The sequence below is a fragment of the Sebastes fasciatus genome, chromosome 7, assembly GCF_043250625.1.
Source record: "Sebastes fasciatus isolate fSebFas1 chromosome 7, fSebFas1.pri, whole genome shotgun sequence".
Taxonomy (NCBI): domain Eukaryota; kingdom Metazoa; phylum Chordata; class Actinopteri; order Perciformes; family Sebastidae; genus Sebastes; species Sebastes fasciatus.
This window is the reverse complement of record NC_133801.1, coordinates 27,856,052-27,876,278: the sequence shown is the minus strand read 5'-3', so window position 1 is coordinate 27,876,278 and position 20,227 is coordinate 27,856,052. Positions and strand designations below refer to the sequence as shown.

At 41.8% G+C, this 20,227-nt stretch overlaps 1 protein-coding gene across 1 annotated transcript in view; it reads right to left on the bottom strand.

Moving 5' to 3' along the window:
• Window positions 1-2,444: 2,444 nt before the first annotated feature.
• The window catches only part of sez6b (seizure related 6 homolog b), a 200,106-nt gene continuing 182,323 nt past the window's right edge, over window positions 2,445-20,227 (bottom strand). Inside the window, exons 12-18 of the mRNA XM_074640064.1 lie at window positions 17,292-17,483; window positions 14,922-15,116; window positions 12,053-12,085; window positions 10,806-10,914; window positions 9,817-9,916; window positions 4,134-4,142; window positions 2,445-2,608 (exon numbers count right to left, since the gene is read on the bottom strand). Coding sequence (XP_074496165.1) covers window positions 2,579-2,608; window positions 4,134-4,142; window positions 9,817-9,916; window positions 10,806-10,914; window positions 12,053-12,085; window positions 14,922-15,116; window positions 17,292-17,483 — 668 coding nt within the window. The 3' untranslated portion in view covers window positions 2,445-2,578. The remainder of the gene's footprint in view (window positions 2,609-4,133; window positions 4,143-9,816; window positions 9,917-10,805; window positions 10,915-12,052; window positions 12,086-14,921; window positions 15,117-17,291; window positions 17,484-20,227) is intronic.

The following is a 20,227-nucleotide window of genomic DNA, read 5'->3' as shown; positions in this document are numbered from 1 at the left end:
TCTGCATACTCAAAACATAGAATACACAATTGTGACAAGCAGGGTTTGTCTTCTCCTTTAAGGACCACTGTCATGGACAAAGCTGTCAATGTGGGGCACCACAAAAAAAACGTAATGGTGTGAATAGTTGATTAATTGTACGGCTCCTCTTCCCAGAATTTTATAATTTTGCTCTACTTGACACAGTTTCACTGGGCTGAGCTTTTCAAGATGGATACATTTGAAGGTTTTTTCAACAGTTCAAACAGGCATTTGTAGAACATATTAGTTCATTACAATATAAAAAATAATTAATGAATTTGTACTATTACTGTAAGTAAATGATCTGACTTCCTCCATCATAGCCATACGCATATGGTGAAATTATATAATGACCCAAAGTGTAAGACAGAATCAGTAGCTACAGTACCAGTGTTAGTGTGTAAACAACTGAGAAAAACAGCAATATGCCTTCAGATCCAATTGTAGACATTGACCACATCTGTCCAGCAGAGGGAGCTCCCCATGCCTCATCTTCTTCTGACTGCAAATCGTCCTTTAGTTTGGTAAACAGTGCAGATGTTTGCAAAGCTCTTCTTAGTTTAAAAGCATGCAAAAACACTGGTGCAGATAATCTTGACCCATATTTCTTTCATCTAAGTGCCCCCTTAAAGCCGCAGGAGCAAATATGATCGGTCACTATATCTTAACAGTAATCCATGGGACAGGTAATCTGAGAAAGATAATGTGCGTCTGTGTCCTCTGTGTCCTCCGGTGCTCCTAATGGCATCTGCAAGATTTCACAGACAGAAAGTATCCACTGTTTTTTTTTTCTGAACAACAATTTTTATTGAAGATGATTGTGAAGGAGCTTAATCAGTACTTTATGCATATGAATCAAAAATAGGTTAATTATTATCAGTCATCACACCAGCTTAGATATATATTATCATAGGACAATATATACTGTATGTTTAAACAACTGGTCTGAATTTAGACGCAATCTCCAATCAGGCGATTTGCAATATGAACAACAGCTTACCTCGTGCACATTTTCCTTTTGCTTCATAGAAAGTTTAACGCATGGGATGTCACTAAAAGTGTTTGAATTCAGTTTTGATACGCTAAACTGATGACGGTAAACCAAGTAGAAATCAAAATGTCTTTAATTCTGCATGTTACATATGAATGTATGAAATCAGGATTGTCGATCTAAATATAAATTGAAAACTTGAATGAACCCCATGGGAATTGGATGTTGTTTATGCTTCAACATTCTGGGAAATATGCTATATTTGCTTTCTTTCTGAGAGTGAAGTGGGGAAAATGTATACCAATTTCAAGCCAGTGTCTTAAGGGGGGAACTATGGGGTCAGATCATTTCTCAATATTCACAAATGTATTTTGTGATTTATATATAAATGACTATCTCCACAAACATGTTCTTCAATGCACATAAAAATAGTTACCGTTGTATAAGCAGTTTTTTAAATGCAGGTTCAACAGTTTGCATATAAATGTAACAACATCCAAATGTGTTTTTGATGAAACTTGCAAATACGTTTAAACACATATATTTGTGGATTTGTATTATATTTATTTAAAACAAGACATATTTATGTGTGCATCAGAAATATATTTGTGAACCTTATTTTTTTATGTGGATTTTTTTTTTTTTTACATTTATAAACAACGATAACTATTTTTGTGTGCATTGAAAAATATTTTTGTGGAGAGAGTCATTGATATATAAATCACAAAATACATTTGTGAATCCTTCTGTGTGCATTTGTGAATATTGAGACTGATCTGACCCCATAGGAAACATCTAGTCTGGCTTTGTTCAAAGTGAATGAGATGGCACGTTGTTCTTAGTGAGCTTTAGAGGTGTTGGTCGGTTTATTTATGAAGCATGGCTAGCTGTTTCCCCCTACTTCCATTCTTTATGCTAAGCTAGGGTAACCACATCCAGCTCCGTGACACAGACATGAGGATGATATCAATATTCTCATCTCACTCTCAGGAAGAGAAAGATATTCCTTCAAGGGCCTTTTATTTAAGGCACATTCTGATTTATTATCTTAGAAGGTTGCATCAATTCAATGGGCAACACGTTTGGGCATACTCTGATAAAAGCATGCTGTTATTTTGCTGACGTTCAATTGTAGGATTTTACTCTTAATAGACATCCCACAAATCCAAGCAAAATGGTGGCGGGAGACATACAGTGTATACATAACACAATGTAACATATGTGGTTATATGCACTTAATGACACAAGCTTCGCATTGATTCCCTTTGCCTTCTGTGACGGTACTTTGCACTGAAAGTCCTCAGGATGCGAGCACAGGATTAAAAACTGTACAAACTGCTGCTGCTGGACTGTTACTGTTGAAGAGCTAGAAAAATAATCCGGTGGCCCAGCCTTTCCAGGGGTAGTGTGGGGGTCCTCTGTTGGGTAAATAAAGGGAGGCTCATATTTAGTGCACAGAGAACAAGGAGGCGTCAAGGGAGTCACCAAAGGCGCGAGTCTGAATAGACGTCGAAAAGGCCAGCAGGCTTCTTATCTGTCCATACTGAAACACAAACACTGGCGCCTTCAGATCGAAACCTCGTATTCTCTTGTATCCTGTGAAGAGAATGAGCACATGAGGTCACAGCAGGGGTCGTCAAACATTTCCCCAAGCCCCAACAATAGATGCACATCAGACTAACCTAATTTTACATTCTAGTAAATTAAATTATAGTGAAACTGAGCCATTACTCATTTTGTAGAACTATGTGAGAAACAGTGTCCATGACTACGTATTAGGACAGCTATCAGTACTGCAAAGTACACTGGCATGCATTAGCACAGCAGGATACACCAACGTCATATCATAGGTCATAGAAAAGAGAAATCAAGAAATGGGGACTGTGCGACCATACATCACCAATCACTGACTTTCATTTGAATATTACAATCTCTTTAGGCTGTGCTATATTGCTGCAGCACAACTATTTTCCAGCAAATAAGGAGCAACACAACTTAAAGCGGCTGAGTCTAGAATCTTCTAAAATTAAAATTAAAGGATAATGCGAGTGTTATTTAAATGTTTTCTTATTATCAACAAATTCCCATGAAAAGACCATGTGTGTTAGTCATCTCTTAATCAACACTTTCTGACTTCCCTAACTTGTATCGGTCTTTCAACCCCTAGCTCATTGGTTCGTACTGAAGAAGTAAATCTTTAAAACAGCTCAGAAATATATATGGTGGTTTAATAAAAAAAAATAAAAAAACATACGTCCCTGTGTTTCTGAGCAAAGACAAGAGGAAATAGTGCATTTGTTGAGGACTATTTTCAACGGCAGATTAATCCACATTTAGTGCGCTAGTGAGTATTTGTGGCAGCAGGACGGTGTATGTGGGATTGAGTCAAAATAAACTATAGTGTGTGTGTTCATGGTAATGGAAGAACATGTCACCCAGTGCAACAGTGTGGCTCAGTGATGTGTTTTTAATAGTTTCTGGACAAAAATGGAGCTTTATGGCACAGAGGAAGAACAGATATCAGACTCTGAGATTTTGAGAATAAAGTCATAACTTTAAAAGAAAAAAAGTTGTAATATTACGAGGATAAAGTCATAAATTCACGAGAAAAAAAGTAATTTCCTCCTACACAAAAGAGGCAATTTCCTCCAGCAGGTCCATGTGGTTCTTTCTTCGGAATAAACTCAGTTTCTTGCACAATCTTTTCAAGGTCCTGATACTGATGATAATATGGTGCTGATGTGCTAAAAGATGAAATACTTGGTTATTTGTGAAACCTATACTAAAGTATAACTTCACAAGATGCTCGACGTTCCTCATTTTCATACAGGCGGCACGCTGCTCTATTTCCCCTCTAAAATAACACGTAAAATTATTACTTTATAATATTACAACTTTATTCTTTTAAACCTATGACTTTATTCTCAAATTTTTTCTCAATGTGGCCCTAATAATCCGTCGTACATATCAGATTTGTTGTCCATATGAAAAGCATAAGATAAGAATATCCCCAGACTTATCCTTTACATCCATGACACTTGACACTATATAATTTGCAGTTTATGCATTTAATGTGTACTTTTCCTCATGTCTCAGCGTTCAGGATTCAGGTCTGACTCACCTCATTGTTCTTTGGGATCGCCAGCATGGAAGAAAAAGAAAAAAAAAGAATAACTTGACAACAAGAAAGTCAAGAATGCCATCAGTGGAGTTATTAATGATTATATATAGTACATATAGTCCAAGGGGATTTACTAATAAATATTGGTAGGATCCAGTATTGGTAGTTATAAAAAAGCAAATTCCTAGTTCTTAATTATACAAAACTGTTGCTATTATTCAAATAGTTGCTTTGAGGAACTTGAGCTTTATGGAGGTTATCAGCGAAACATCTTGTTTTTTGCTCTTGAACTGAAAAGATTTGTGGGAAAACCATCAGTCTGACAACGTACAGTGCCTTTACTGAGTCCCAATGCACAAAGCTGTACCTGCTGCTAAAGGCACCGCTACTGAATATTGAATTGAAGCAATCTATGACTTTGTATCTTATATTTGTGAATTCATTTTTGGTAAATTTGAAGAGATTTTGTTTTCACTTCAGCTGATTTGATAGTGGATTGCAAAAAGGCAATTTGTGATGTGGTTGCTCAAATGTAAAAAAAAAAGTCTACAAAAAAAAACATTACTGTACTCCTCCTCAAACATTAAATCTCCAGTGGAATGTCGGCTATAGATCTACAGCAAGTTAGGCTACTGCAAGTCCCATGAGCCCATTCACACCTGTGTGAAAAAGCACCGATGAGACAACCAGAGAGCTTTGTTTTGTTCTCTCTCTTTGCTCTTTCTCTCCCACCACATCAGCTCTCAGCTATGGCCTGCTAACAGCAGACATAGCCTATCTAACATTATATCAGTCTCAATATTAATGAATGCACACCTCTCCGGGAACCATCACCTTAACGTGGTGGAGAGGTTTGTGTGTCCCTATGACCCTGAGGGCTGTGTTGTCTGGAGCCTTGTGCTCCTGGTAGGGTCTCCCATGGCAAATTGGTCTTAGGTGAGGGGCCGGACTAAGAATGGTTCACAAAAAACCCAATGACGACACGAGGCAGAGGAGGAGTTACCCGGCCCGGAGGAAGCCCGGGGCCCACGTCTGGAGCCAGGCCCAGACGGAGGGCCCGTCAACGAGCGTCTGGTGGCCGGGCTTGCCACGGAGCCCGGCCGGGGATACCCCGAAAAAGGAACGTGGCACCCCCCTCCTCTCCATCCTGTGGGCTCACCACCTGCGGGAAGAACCGCTTGGGTCGGGTGCGCTGCCACACGGGTGGCAGTGAAGGCCAGGGACCTCGACGGACTGGACCCGGGCGGCAGAGGCTGGCTCTGGGGACGTGGAACGTCACCTCTCTGTGGGGGAAGGAGCCGGAGCTTGTGCGGGAGGTGGAGTGCTACCAGTTGGATCTGGTAGGGCTTACCTCTACGCACAGCCTCGGTTCTGGAACCGTACTCTTGGATAGGGGTTGGACTCTATTCTTCTCTGGAGTTGCCCATGGTGTGAGGCGCCGGGCGGGTGTGGGGATACTCACAAATCCCCGGCTGAGTGCCGCTACGTTGGAGTTTACCCCGGTGGACGAGAGGGTCGCCTCCCTACGCCTTCGGGTTATGGGGGGGAAAACTCTGACTGTTGTTTGTGCGTATGCACCAAACAGCAGTTCGGAGTATTCGGCCTTCTTGGAGACCCTGAATGGAGTCCTGTATGGGGCTCCAGTAGGGGACTCCATAGTTCTCCTGGGAGACTTCAACGCGCACGTGGGCAACGATGGAGACACCTGGAGTGGCGTGATTGGGAGGAACGGCCTCCCTGATCTAAACCCGAGTGGTCGTTTGTTGTTGGACTTCTGTGCTAGTCATGGATTGTCCATAACGAACACCATGTTCGAACATAAGGATGCTCATAAGTGTACGTGGTACCAGAGCACCCTAGGCCGAAGGTCGATGATCGATTTTGTAATCGTATCATCTGATCTGAGGCCGCATGTTTTGGACACTCGGGTGAAGAGAGGGGCGGAGCTGTCAACTGATCACCATCTGGTGGTGAGTTGGGTCAGAGGGTGGGGGAAGACTCTGGACAGACCTGGTAAGCCCAAACGCGTAGTGAGGGTGAACTGGGAACGTCTGGAGGAGGCCCCTGTCCGAGAGATCTTCAACTCACACCTCCGGCGGAGCTTTTCTGGCATCCCTGTGGACGATGTTCAAAGCTTCCATTGCTGAAGCTGCGGCGGTGAGCTGTGGTTTTAAGGTCTTAGGTGCCTCAAGGGGCGGCAACCCTCGAACACCGTGGTGGACACCGGTGGTCAGGGAAGCCGTCCAACTGAAGAAGGAGGCCTTCCGGGATATGTTATCTCGGAGGTCTCCGGAGGCAGTTGCAGGGTACCGACGGGCCCGAAGAGCAGCAGCCACTGCCGTGACGGAGGCAAAGCAGCGGGTGTGGGAGGAGTTCGGAGCAGCCATGGAGAAGGACTTTCGGTCGGCACCAAAGTGCTTCTGGAAAACCATCCGGCACCTTAGGAGGGGGAAACGGGGAACCATCCAAGCTGTGTACAGTAAGGATGGGACACTGTTGACCTCAACTGAGGAGGTAATCGGGCGGTGGAAGGAGCACTTTGAGGAACTTCTGAATCCGACCAATACGCCCTCTATGGTAGAGGCAGAGCTGGAAGCTGATGGGGGACCATCATCAATTACCCTGGTGGAAGTCACTGAGGTAGTCAAACAACTCCACAGTGGCAAAGCCCCGGGGGTTGATGAGATCCGCCCAGAAATGCTGAAGGCTCTGGGTGGGGAGGGGCTGTCTTGGATGACACGTCTCTTCAACACCGCGTGGAAGTCGGTGACAGTGCCTAAGGAGTGGCAGACCGGGGTGGTGGTTCCCCTTTTCAAAAAGGGGGACCAGAGAGTGTGTGCCAATTACAGGGGTATCACACTGCTCAGCCTCCCTGGTAAAGTCTACTCCAAGGTGCTGGAAAGGAGGGTTCGGCCGATAGTCGAACCTCAGATCGAAGAGGAACAATGCGGATTCCGTCCTGGCCGTGGAACAACGGACCAGCTTTTCACTCTCGCAAGGATCCTGGAGGGGGCCTGGGAGTATGCCCATCCAGTCTACATGTGTTTTGTGGACTTGGAGAAGGCATATGACCGGGTCCCCCGGGAGATACTGTGGGGGGTGCTGCGGGAGTATGGGGTGAGGGGGGCACTTCTCAGGGCCATCCAATCCCTGTACGCCCAAAGCGAGAGCTGTGTTCGGATCCTCGGCAATAAGTCGGACTCGTTTCCGGTGGGGGTTGGCCTCCGCCAGGGCTGCGCTTTGTCACCAATCCTGTTCGTGATATTCATGGACAGGATATCGAGGCGTAGTCGGGTGGAGGAGGGTTTGCAGATCGGTGTGCTGAGGATCTCATCGCTGCTTTTTGCAGATGATGTGGTCCTGTTGGCATCATCGGTCTGCGACCTCCAGCACTCACTGGATCGGTTCGCAGCCGAGTGTGACGCAGTCGGGATGAGAATCAGCACCTCTAAATCTGAGGCCATGGTTCTCAGCAGGAAACCGGTGGTTTGCCTACTCCGGGTAGGGAATGAGTCCTTACCCCAAGTGAAGGAGTTTAAGTATCTCGGGGTCTTGTTCGCGAGTGAGGGGACGATGGAACGTGAGATTGGTCGGAGAATCGGAGCAGCAGGGGCGGTATTGCATTCGCTTTACCGCACCGTTGTGACGAAAAGAGAGCTGAGCCGGAAGGCAAAGCTCTCGATCTACCGTTCAATCTTCGTTCCTACTCTCACCTATGGTCATGAGGGTTGGGTCATGACCGAAAGAACGAGGTCGCGGGTGCAAGCGGCCGAAATGGGTTTCCTCAGGAGGGTGGCTGGCGTCTCCCTTAGAGATAGGGTAAGAAGCTCAGTCATCCGTGAGGGACTCGGAGTAGAGTCCTTGCTCCTTTGCGTCGAAAGGAGCCAGTTGAGGTGGTTCGGGCATCTAGCACGGATGCCTCCTGGGCGCCTCCCTTGGGAGGTGTTCCAGGCACGACCAGCTGGGAGGAGACCACGGGGAAGACCCAGGACTAGATGGAGAGATTATATCTCTACTCTGGCCTGGGAACGCCTCGGGATCCCCCAGTCAGAGCTGGTTAATGTGGCCCGGGAAAGGGAAGTTTGGGGTCCCCTGCTGGAGCTGTTGCCCCCGCGACCCGATCCCGGATAAGCGGTTGAAGATGGATGGAAGATGGATGGATGGCACACAGAAAGATTCACAAATGTATTTTGTGATTTATATAAATGACTCTCTCCACAAAAAATAATTTTCAATGCACACAAAAAAAGTTATCGTTGTGCATAAATGTAAAAAAAATCCACATATAAATAAGGTTCACAAATATATTTCTGATGCACACACAAATATTTGTATTTATGAATATGTATTTTAAAAAAATATTTGCAATTTTCATCCAAAACATATTTGGATGTTGTTACATTTATATACAAACTGTTGTCCCTGCATTTACAAACTGCTTGTCATTTGTGAACTTCACTGCATTTGTGTGTGGGGTTTTTGAGACTCCCCGACGTCGCCCGATCCACAAATGCATTTTTTTCAACAGTGAATTATCTGCATCCAATCAGATATCTCCCTCTTTTTCAGCCAATCACATAAGCGTGTGCCCACGGGGGGTATGATTTACATCATGCACAGGGTGAATCATAATTTACTAAATGTACATCATGCTGTATTGAAGAAGACTTGAAACTAGCGATTGAGACAATAAACTCATGTTTACAATGTTTACTGAGGTAATAAATCAATTTTCTCATCGACTTCTATACAATCAGACTTCTTTTTGCAACCAGAGGAGTCGCCTCCTGCTGGCTATTAGAAAGAATGCAAGTTTAAGTGTACTTTCACATCAGGGACCAGGGCCCGGATCCCAGTACACTTGTCCCCAAAGTCCAGTTCGATTGATTAGTGTGAACGCTCCGTACCGTACCATACAAGTTGGTGATTGTTGGAAAGACTAACGACGACGACAGTATTGGTGAGTTTCATTTTGTTTCTGTCACAGAACAGCTGATCTCAACATAAAGAAACTGTAGATTCAACGTTTTTTCACATTAAACTCGGTGAAATTACAGTTGAGTTCGACCAAAGCACACTTGGTGATTGTTGGAAAGAGTAACGACGACAGTTTAGGTGAGTTTTATTTTGTTTCTGTCCAGTTTGAATGAAGTGTTCTATGATGCTCTGCTACGTTCAGCTGATCTCAACATAAACAAAAATACACGTGGATGATGGCGCAAGCTGAACGGAGAGGGGGGGCAATCGTACTCGGGCTTCTTGGCGGAGTACTGCGCTCTCCGAGTGCCATTCTAGTTTCAGTTTTGTGCTTACATGTAGCATATTCCCAAATTGATTTGTTTATATCCACAGAAAGTCCGGAGCCATGAAGTAGTCTAGAAACACTGTCCACATTATGCAGACAGCCAGATGAATGGGGGGTTAATAGGGGCCCGCCAACTTATTTTTGACCCCAAGGCCCGCTCGGCAGGTTAGACTGTCTCTGGTCTCAAACCAAGGGTCCAGTGATGTTGGGCATTGGGAGAGAGAGGCAAGGAAGGACTGAGGAACACAGCAGATGGACTAAGAGTCTGGTGCTTCAGAATAATGCAGCAGACAAAACACCCGGTATCGGGCCCAGTCAAAAATTCCCATCACACAAACACACATGCCAACCATTTCAGTCTGACATATGTTGACTCACCGTTGTCTCATAAACTGAGTTGTCAAATGTAGATTCTCCGGTGATGTTTTCATATGGTAAGTTGGAGGACAGGGAGAGCTGTAGTGGCTTCCTCTGAACCCTGAGCACAGACGGGGGAATACATTCATGACAAAGAAGGAAAGAAATACGTTTTCCAGTACTATGTAGGAAGTCATTATCATCCTGAAATAATGGCAGCAACAATTATGAAGTGAATACACCTCTTCAATACAGCAGGACAAATCATTTTTATGACCTCGTTTTGCCTTCTCTGCGTCATACAGTATGTTCTGGTTGGGTCACACTTTGGTCTTCTATTTTTCGTCATTGTGTGCTGAAATCCTTGATCCTAATCCTGGTACAGCTATTTTTAAAATGCGGTTGACTAAATATAGTTGCATTCGCCACTCTTTGAGTTCATTCCGTTCAGACGGAAGCTGTCCAAACTCCCTCTTTTGTCCAAGAGATCAGAACATAATGTTACTAAAAGATCACATGCACCATGCAGGAGACTCAAGAGACCTTAGTAAATCATGGTGTCTATTTATTGAATAGCTTTTTCTCTAAAGGGGCTGTAGTGTTACACTGTCTACTATTCTCACCGTTTGACAGTGCACCTTGTGCAAAGGGAGGGTTGGTGAAGACTTTAGAACCATTTTTGTTGTTATATTAGGTGAAATTGAGGGCTATTTAAGTGTTCCCATTGGGAAGTTGATTTAATTAAAAAAAAAATTATCCTTTGATTTACTGATGTCTCTTTATACATCCATGGCCATGGACTAAATGGTGTTTTCAGTCCAAAGTGGTAGCAGCACTACTGCACCGGAGTTTTGTCTCTTTGACTGTGCTACAAAGGGAACTATACAAATGACAATTGATAAAATCATGATTTATTGAGTTATATCAGTGATAAAGTGCAACTGAGGTCACATTAATTTATACAAACACGTCAACCATTTTTCCCTTCTTCACTGATCATTTGAACTTACTTTGTGAAGTAGAGGTAGATCCCAATGAAGAGGACGAGGAGGAGGATGGTGGGGATGAAGACAGCAAATGCTACTTGGGCCCCCTCCATTCTTAAGGCTGCAGTAGACACTATTGGAGAAAGAAGGGGGGGATTTAAATACATAATTTACTGACAGGTAAAAATGTTATCATTACTTATGTTTAGAACAAACTATTCTACTGTATGAGCACATCATGTCTCTTAACTCTCAGCAGAAGTTAACTCATTAGAAACCAATTAGCTAACTTTAAAGGTGCAACATAAATTAAAGGTTATATTGATAACTATTTTCATGTAGACAAATAATTAAAAAGAGAAATCCACAGAGCTTTTTAGAAAGGTGGCAAATAAAAGTATGGCTTTTCCTTAAAAACAAATTATGTTTTGTTTTATCATTGTGGAAGATATCTGACTTTTGGTTCCCATTTCTAGCAAGGCTTGTGAGCCAATAGTTTAACGACATTGGTATCACGTGGTATGTCTGTGTCGTCAGTGATCAAGTTGCCAGTTAGTGTTGAAAAAACTGAATAAATGGCTGAGTTTGACACTGATGTCTCCATCAGGCTGCAGGATAAGTGAATATTATTTACCGTGACAGCTGACGTTAGCAATATTAGCTGTCTTAGCATCCGAACAACAATAACCCATAAAATTACAATTCGGCATATTTAAACATTAGACATATTAAAACGTTAGATTGTCAAAATAAGAAGAAATAACAGCTTCAATTCCTGAGGAGCGACGTTAGCATCTTAGCATTAGTGATGGTTGCATCCAGTTAACTAACGTTATACAGAAACCGCCTATATGGATCAAAAAGATTGTAGTAAAGCATCTGCGGTTGAAGTCGCCTTCGTCAAGTGGATTGATAACACCTGGCCACGTGCATGTCACACCACACACACACCCCTAATCTATAGCTAAATGTTGAAAAATGTAGAAAAGATTCATCACTTGACTTGTGACTGTCTGTGAGTCATTCCACTCAACCATAAAATATGCAGGCTGTGCAACAAACTGGCCAACCAGTTGTTTTGAAGTGGGTGCAATAGAACGGAGAAGGGAGAATGTAATAGTGGCTTAATGTTATTAATTTTACCTTTAAAGTTGTTTTTTGTAATTGCTGAAAACTTGAAATATTGTTAGCACAAATTAGAATAGTTAGAATCTTCTATGTTCATTAAGACCCAAGGCGTGCAGGTAAAATAACTTCTTGGCATAACTCACCAGCTAATCTGTGCTCATCAAACTCCGGTTGGGCTGAGGAGAATACAGCAGAAATGTTAATCATGGGGGGAAATGGCTTAATGAATTACAAAAACATAAAAAAAAATTATCGGCTCAATTTGTTTTAACTCAGTCTGTCTGTCTGTTCTTTTTTCACAGATGAATATTCAACATATTTCATCCATTTGACTTGTTGAATGACATGATGAACCAAAATTTTGATTTGCTCAAATAAAATAGTTCTATGCATGACTGTAAAATATAATTCATATGCTTGCAAAAAAATATATTTTTGTCCCATCACACGCTCAGGAATAAGGCAGGAGTATAATGGCAAGTACAGAAATCTCTACATGAAGCACAACACAAACACATCTTCACCAGCACCCTGACAGGTATCTCCTTCAGTCTGGCTGTTTTGTGCACTTGTGCTAGCTCAAACTAAAGGCCACTCTTTTGTTATTTCAGCCTCTAGACTGGAACAACCTTCTTCAAAGTGTCAGGACAACAAAACAAAGATTCATTTAAAAAATAAATAAATAAATACTTTTCCTCTCCGGCCTTTCACTGTGACTGATGTGTTTTTCCTGCTTTTTTGAAACACGCTCAGTCTTTTTTGTTTAGCTTGTTTCTTGTTTTGTTAAATTGTCTTTCAGACTGTCTTCTGATAGAGTCACTAAATAATAGAGAGGATTTAAGGGATCGTGTGGCTGTCCAAATGCCCACACCGGAATGTAAAGTCATGTGAATGATGGGATTTTTGAGACAGCGTGTGAACAAGTGCACAAGATAAAGTATAGTTCCAGCAAAATGTTTTGACTCATGCCACATATGAAACTGAACAGATACTGTGTTTTGTTTATTATTTTAAGCTTTTCCAGGTTTGACTAATGTTATTTCAGTTTCATCTTTCCAACACACATTGAGGTACAATATTTACAGTATTACTCAAGTAAAAATATACGAGGACAACATGCTTGATATAACACAAAACCAGAAATTACAACAAAAGGTCATACAGTCACACAAAAACCCTAAGATAAATAAAGTTTAAAGGCGCAATCAAAAAAATAAATAAAAAAAATATTCAGGGTTCACATGAGTTAATTGTGTTTATCAAGACCGTATAGAGGAACTTTCGTCATTCTTTGCATAGCTTTAGGAGTGCAGGATTTCTGAAACAAAAGGCAGCAAAAAAAAAGGGGGTGAGGAAAAATGTATTCCTGCTTATTAGTAAGTACAAGGAAGCGAGGAGAACTGGTCTCACTCATGTCCTTTTGTGTTAGGTCAGTAGTCACTGCAGAAAGAAGTGCACTGCCGACACTCACCAAGATGAAATGTTCATTCTGAATTCATTCAGCCAAGACCAAAGCAGCCAACTAAGGGTCCCAGAAGCCCCCTAGCAGGTTAATCAGACCATGCATTTAACAGTTCACACCTGTAATCTGCTAAAATTCAAAATAATATGTGGTAGAGTTGACAACAGACTACACATGCCATTTTCTAATTATACTGTACCACATAATGAAATGAATCAATTGAACTACGTATATTATACAGATAATACAAATTAACCGTTGAAATGTAAAATACTACGACGAACCATTGAAACTCAACTCAGTATTACATTTTTGTTCCTGTTAACTATAGTAACTTTCATTTCAAAAGTTTTATTTTTTTTTCAAATGGGCAATTTTGAAAGTGTATTTTAGTTTGGATTATAACACTTGAATCTTATGAGCAAATATAAATGTAAGTATAAATGTTTAGATGACTGATTTTGCAATATATTTTACTTGGGTAAGATAGGAGATAAGGGATGAGAAGCCTTTATTGAGAGGGGAAAATGCAGGTGTTGCAACAGCACAAAGACAGCAATAAGTACAGATAAATAGAGTGAAAATAATGAATAATAATAAATAAATAAAATAAGAGGTATATGCAACTAGTATAAGAATAGAAGTAAACAACTATGAACTATACAAGTGCAATTAAAGTCAACCTTTTCGCTTTCTGTTTGTTATACTGTATGTGACTTGTTGCCGGAAGACAACGGTGGAAACGTGATTGAGAGTTGGAGAGAGGAGTGCCACGGGACGCAGGTGTTGTCAGAGTTTGTTGTGTTGGACTACAGGAAGCGTAGCTTAGTGCTAAAAGATTTTCAATGTCATGGCTGAATATTTAGCTGATTTGTGATGGTGCCAGGTTGCCCCAAATGATTACATCACAGCCCGTTTAGCGGCTGCAGCGTTCTCCTTCAATACTGGGCCAATTTCAAAAAGTTTTGTCCCCATTAGTCACTTAAATGGTAAATGGACTTGCAATTATATAGTGCTTTTCTAGTCTAGTGTGTAGAAAGTGTACACTGGGGGCTGGTGGTTGATCTGTCATGGAGGGGGGTTCATCTATCTGGATTTATTAGGTTGCAATTTACCTCCTTTTAAGAGGGTCATTTTAATCTTGACATTAATTCAATGGTATTGGTAATGGTAATTCAGTTTCTTATAAAATTATGCATATTATGTCCTTGTTTTGCTTCCATAGACGCTCTTACTTCATAATGTGACGACATGGCTTGCATGAAACACTGTTCAACCAATTAAATGACTTAGTTGGCACGACTACCGGATTTAACCAGCTGAGTTGAGCTATAAAAAAATATTGAATTATTCAACTTATTAGCAATTTAATTTATTGGCTTATTTGTGTATTTGTATTTAATAATATTTATTAAGGATTTCATAGATTTTCGTGTTTTCATGGTCTTAAATTAGATCATGTTTTTTAAGAAGCAGATTTTTAAGGACCCTTGGACATTACTGAAGTTGACCTGACAATGTAGAAAAGACACCAGGCTGCAGTTCCTTACCTTTGCAGACAGGTGGCAGCCCACTCCACTGGGATGGGTGTCCTGGGACACAATGGAGAACAGGCTCACCCAGCAGCTGGTGGCCGGTGAGACAGGAGTAGTGGAGGGTCTCTCCAGCCTGGAAATGGAGCTTATTGGAGCTGGGGATCCCATATGTAGGTGTTCCTGGGTTACCGCACGGCTCAAAAGTCTCAGCTGGAGTTAAATGGGAGAAACAGTTCAGATTGACAAGACTGTGTAGGAAATGTGCATTGTAGGCAGATATGACAATGTTCTATTAATATTTCCTAACAATATTATTATTTTCTCTCAGTGGGGCCAGTGGAGGATGTCCAGACTGCCATCAAATTAGGTATGGATATTCACAGTGGATGACTCCATCTTTCCATCTTTCTAATCCCTGTCAAGCTAAAAATGTCCACTTTTACACAAAGAATGTCAAAATCTAACTGGCAGATTGCCATGAAATGTGCTGAGCACATTAACGTTCCTCAGAGGATGACTATGACTATAAGGGTCAATACGATTTTGAACAGAAATGATGTTCAGTAATAATTTCACTGAGGTTGTATATCAGCCATTGTAAACAGGTGAAAAAACACCAGAAAAATTCAGTGTAGAAACGATGTGTGATTGTAGAAAAAAATTCAAAATATATTAATACAACCTGTGCACAAATTATATCAGCGGGAGGTTACACACAAAAAAAGAAGTGCTTCTGTAAACACCTGTCTACTGATTAAAATCAGAAAAACTCCCCTCACTGCAACTTCAGTGCCACACACAGTGTGGGGTAAATACACACACACGCGTTACATGGTTATTTTGAAATCGGGGTCAGAAATTGTACTACTCAATAGTATGTGTGCCTACTTTAACACCTTCCCACCTCTATCCCTGCATACAGTGGCTGTGATTGTCTGTTTTGTAAAGTTACAAAAAATGTTGGTCATAGCACCTTCCATCTGAAAGGAAGGGGGGGGAGGGTGGGTTCAGATGCTGTTAGACACCTGACTAGTACTTTGTTTGGAGCACACTGAGGCCTTTAAAGGTACAGTGTGTAGGATGTGGCGCCATCTAGCGGTGAGAGTGCATATTGCAACCAATTGAAACCTCTCCCGTGTGCCAAGCGTGTACGAGAACTATACGGTGGCCGGTGCGAAAATGTGAAAACGCGAATGGCTCTATCTATAGAGGAAGTGTTTAGTTTGTCCATTCTGGGCTACTGTAGAAATGGCGGCCGGCTCCCTGAACAAGACCCACTTTGAATGTAGATATAAACGGCTCATTCTAAGATGAAGATCCCGATTCTTATTTTCAGTTGATTACACACTAAAGAAAACATACTTATTTATGTTATATTCTTTTTCTACCAATATATCCCCCTCAATGCTGAATTGTTCCTTTAAAACCTTTGGTCCTGAACCCAGACCCACTAGGCACGGCTTTGCTGATTCACAGGTGACAGCAGGTCATTGAAATGAGGTTGAAACAATGGCATTATGTGAACTCAATGTCAGTTTTAACCAAGACACTGGACCTGCAAAATCACCAAAACTAAAAGTCTATGAAGCTGCATCATTAAATTTAATTGTGCCAGTCAGAATTGGGCCCCCACAGTGATCAGCATGGAAGAAAATGAAATACTGTCATACTTGAGTTTTCCAAGAACTCGAAGAAGAAGGTAGGTTGAAGGTAAATTGCATTTAGGAATGAAAATATGTCTGTGATATCTGAGAGACTGTTCCACTTTCACATCATGATGCATCCTTCTCTGCAGTGGTTGAATCATTTTTTGAAGTACAATTCTTTGTTTTTTGATATAATAATTGTTTTTTTCTCATGAACTCCATCTCATGCATAACAATGACCATAACAATGTCTTCTCCAAAGTAATTTCCGTTGTCAGGTTAAATGAAGTATTACTCAGTGCCATCGAACAATAAGGGCCCTCTCTAAACGATCTATAGCGCGTGGTCTAAAGTGCATGGCGCAAGTGCATTTAGGGCGTGTCCAACTCCACTTTTGCAAATTAAGCGGCACATAAGCTGGGCGCAAAGTAAGGCGCAAAGGGCAACAGGGTTGTATTTAGTCTCTTAATTAATCACAGATGTGTTTTGGGTGTAACAGGAAACAGTCATCCAAGTCACAGGAGTAATTGTACAAGAGCTTGAGAGAGAAGGTCCAATCCCGCCCACTACTTTCACACCTCCACACACCTGGCCAATCACTGCATTAAGTGGGCGAGATTGATCAGACAAGCACTTCCTGGCTGGCAAAATAAAAAAAATATAATTTTAGTGTCTGATGATTTAAACTCAGTTTCTGGTTTAACTAAACGTAGGCCCCGAGATAAACTTGTATACGTACGCAGGCATCTCGGCAACTTCTGGCTCCACTTCGGGCCCGAGGACCCTCGGTTGTAGCAGGTGAGCAGGCTGTTTCCAGACAGAGTGAAGCCCTTGTTGCAGATGTACTGGATGGTTGAAGCCGCGGTGAAATGAGGACCTGAAAGCACCCGCCTGCTGTGCTCCACCTTTCCAGGGTCAGCGCAAGACACCACTGGATGGACAGACAAAGAAAGAAAGAAGGTTGGTTATTGACAACCAACATTTTCTGTCTTCCTTTGTCTCACCTAGACAGAGAGATGTTCTCAACTAAACATCAGCAAACTGTACAATTCACATTCATGTTTACCAACCCAGCTGGTCTGTGAAAAGGTAAAGATGTACCAATGTATGAGTAAACCAGTTGAGCTTTATGAAGGTGTACAAGACGGAATCAACTGAGATGACATTATAATATAATACAAAAATAAATATTTGCAGTAGGTGAATACATTAAAAAAATCGAGCCTGTGATGGAAGACTTTGGCCAATCACAGGTCATTTCAGAGAGAGCATTTTCTATTGCACATTCCTATTGGCTGTGCTCCGGCTGGTGGGCGGTGCTTGTTATTTTCTCAAGAGATTTCAACAATATAGTCACAATATAGGATATAGTCCATTATATAGACCGTTTTATAAAAAATAACCTTTTTTAATCATGTTTTTTTTTTTTTACAAAGCATGCTATATTGTTTAGATTTCTGAATGTGTTTTTCCATTGTAAAAATACAATTTACACTGTCATATACATTGTAGATATAACGTGGATCTTATAACAGAAGCTTTGCCTACTTTGCTTGCATCGGAGGTCAGTACAGAGCATTAAAAGCCTCATCATCAGGGGCCCTCTGTTTGTAAAGAAAATATCAGACAGTCCAGCTCTGTCTGTCTGAGCCAGGTTACATGAGCCCACAGAGGCGGGATTAAGAAATGAGTTGCGTCTGTCCCGGCATCCAGTCAGGCCTGTTGTGGTTCCAGCAGGAGAGGGGCCAGCTAGGCCAGAAACACAGGGTGGAAGTCAGCCATGCTGGAGCCGAGGTCCCCGTCTACTGCCAGTGGGGCTGGTTACTGTTTTGTGTGTGTGTGTGTGTAATAACCTAATGAAAACCAGACTTGTAGATTTGATGAGTCGTGTTTTGCAAAGTCATTTCATTTTTGCTTTCACTCATTTCCTGAAATGGCTGCTGTACGATTACAAATTGGTTTCAGGGTTTAGATGTAGATCCGATGTGACTACTATGCAAGAGTGTCTCTCTGAGAAACCATCTGTCATTCTTCTTGTCCTGCATTACTGTAGTTAGGTTTTGCATATGTGGCGTGGTGGAAAATCTATGTGACCAAGCTATGAATAAAAACTCCCTCATTCATTCAATCATCCATTCAGCATTATCTACAGTATATAACAGACAGTCCATAGTATATGCATAGTGAACACACAAACACAAATCATTATTTTGTGTCCACTGAAACATGACTGTAATTTGTAATGTACATGCCATGGGAATTTTTGAGTGGACTACATAGTGGATAAATTCATAATGCTAATTTTGACACGCTAATGAAATGTCAGGGTAAATACAGTGCACTACATGTAGCTAGCATATACAAAGTGATTTCAGACATAGCCCTGGAATTCTGAACATTTTACGCCACATCACATTAAAGTGCTGATTTACTGATTGTCAAACAGATTACCGCCACACAAGGCACCCTTTAGCACCAGTATGCATTGGGCACACACTGGGCTTTCCATTAACTACAATGTAAACCCATCTGCTACCAGGAGTGTGGTGACGTAGTTTAAAGAGCGAGTTGCTTAATAATAAGCATGTGTTTTGTTTGATTCACAACATTAAACACGTGTTTAATGCGATCAAAAAATTATGCAGAGGGGTCTGCCAAGGCGTCAGTATGTGACGAGTTGGGATGACAACATGTTGGTTTATCAGATGACAGATTTTGGACTTGCTCTTAATTTGCTATCTTGAGTCGTACTAGGTTCCTGCCTGTCATGTGACAGCCAGCGTTACACAGTTACCTGTAAGGTGATGGAGCTGTTTGATGATTGATAAATAACTTATAGGCCCAATCCCAATGTCCACTCTCACGGATTCCCGGACTTGTAGGCGCGTTCCTGCAAAATCTGTGAGGGTTTACAGTTTCCCAGTGTATCGTCAAGTGCTTGAGTACCTGGCAGACATTTTGAGCCCTTTATGAACACTTTCTGGAAGTCTGCAGACTTTGCCTGAGGGAATCATCCACAATTCACAGCTTGCAAAGGTACACAGAGGACGGCATACAGAAACATTAGGGTACTGTAGGAGCTAAAGTCTGATACTTTAGCTACTGAGGTGATTAGCCCTGGACTGACGCGCTTTTCGCTGTAGATGGTCCTTTAGTTGTCTGTTGTGCTGTACAAATGCCCCTGAGTCCGCTCGTTGGGTTTACAATAACAGTTCCTTTATTCCTAATATGGTATTAAGGAAGCATGCTTCGGTTACCATAGCAACGAGTAACAACAACTACACAGCAAACATTTCAGCGTCCTTGCGGTCAAAAACCATTTGCCCTTCCGGGCTAAACCCTCACGCCAACAACACACCTCCTTACTTATATACCCGTGACTGGGTCAGTCAATTAATGCAGTGCCACCTAGTGTTCCTAAAAGTGAATTACACCAACCTCTGTATACATCATACATCATGTTTTGGCTCTTACACACCGGCCCCTAATTGTTATGGTAGGCAGACATAACAATTCAAACAAAATACACAAAAAAGAGGAGCCAAATGTTACAATACACCAAGTTATGCATTTAAACTCCATGTGCCAAACAGAGTTTTGTCACTGGCCTTTCAATTATGGTGGCTTTGGTCTGTCCTGACTGGTTTCCTCCGAATAGTTAGCCTCAGAAGCTTC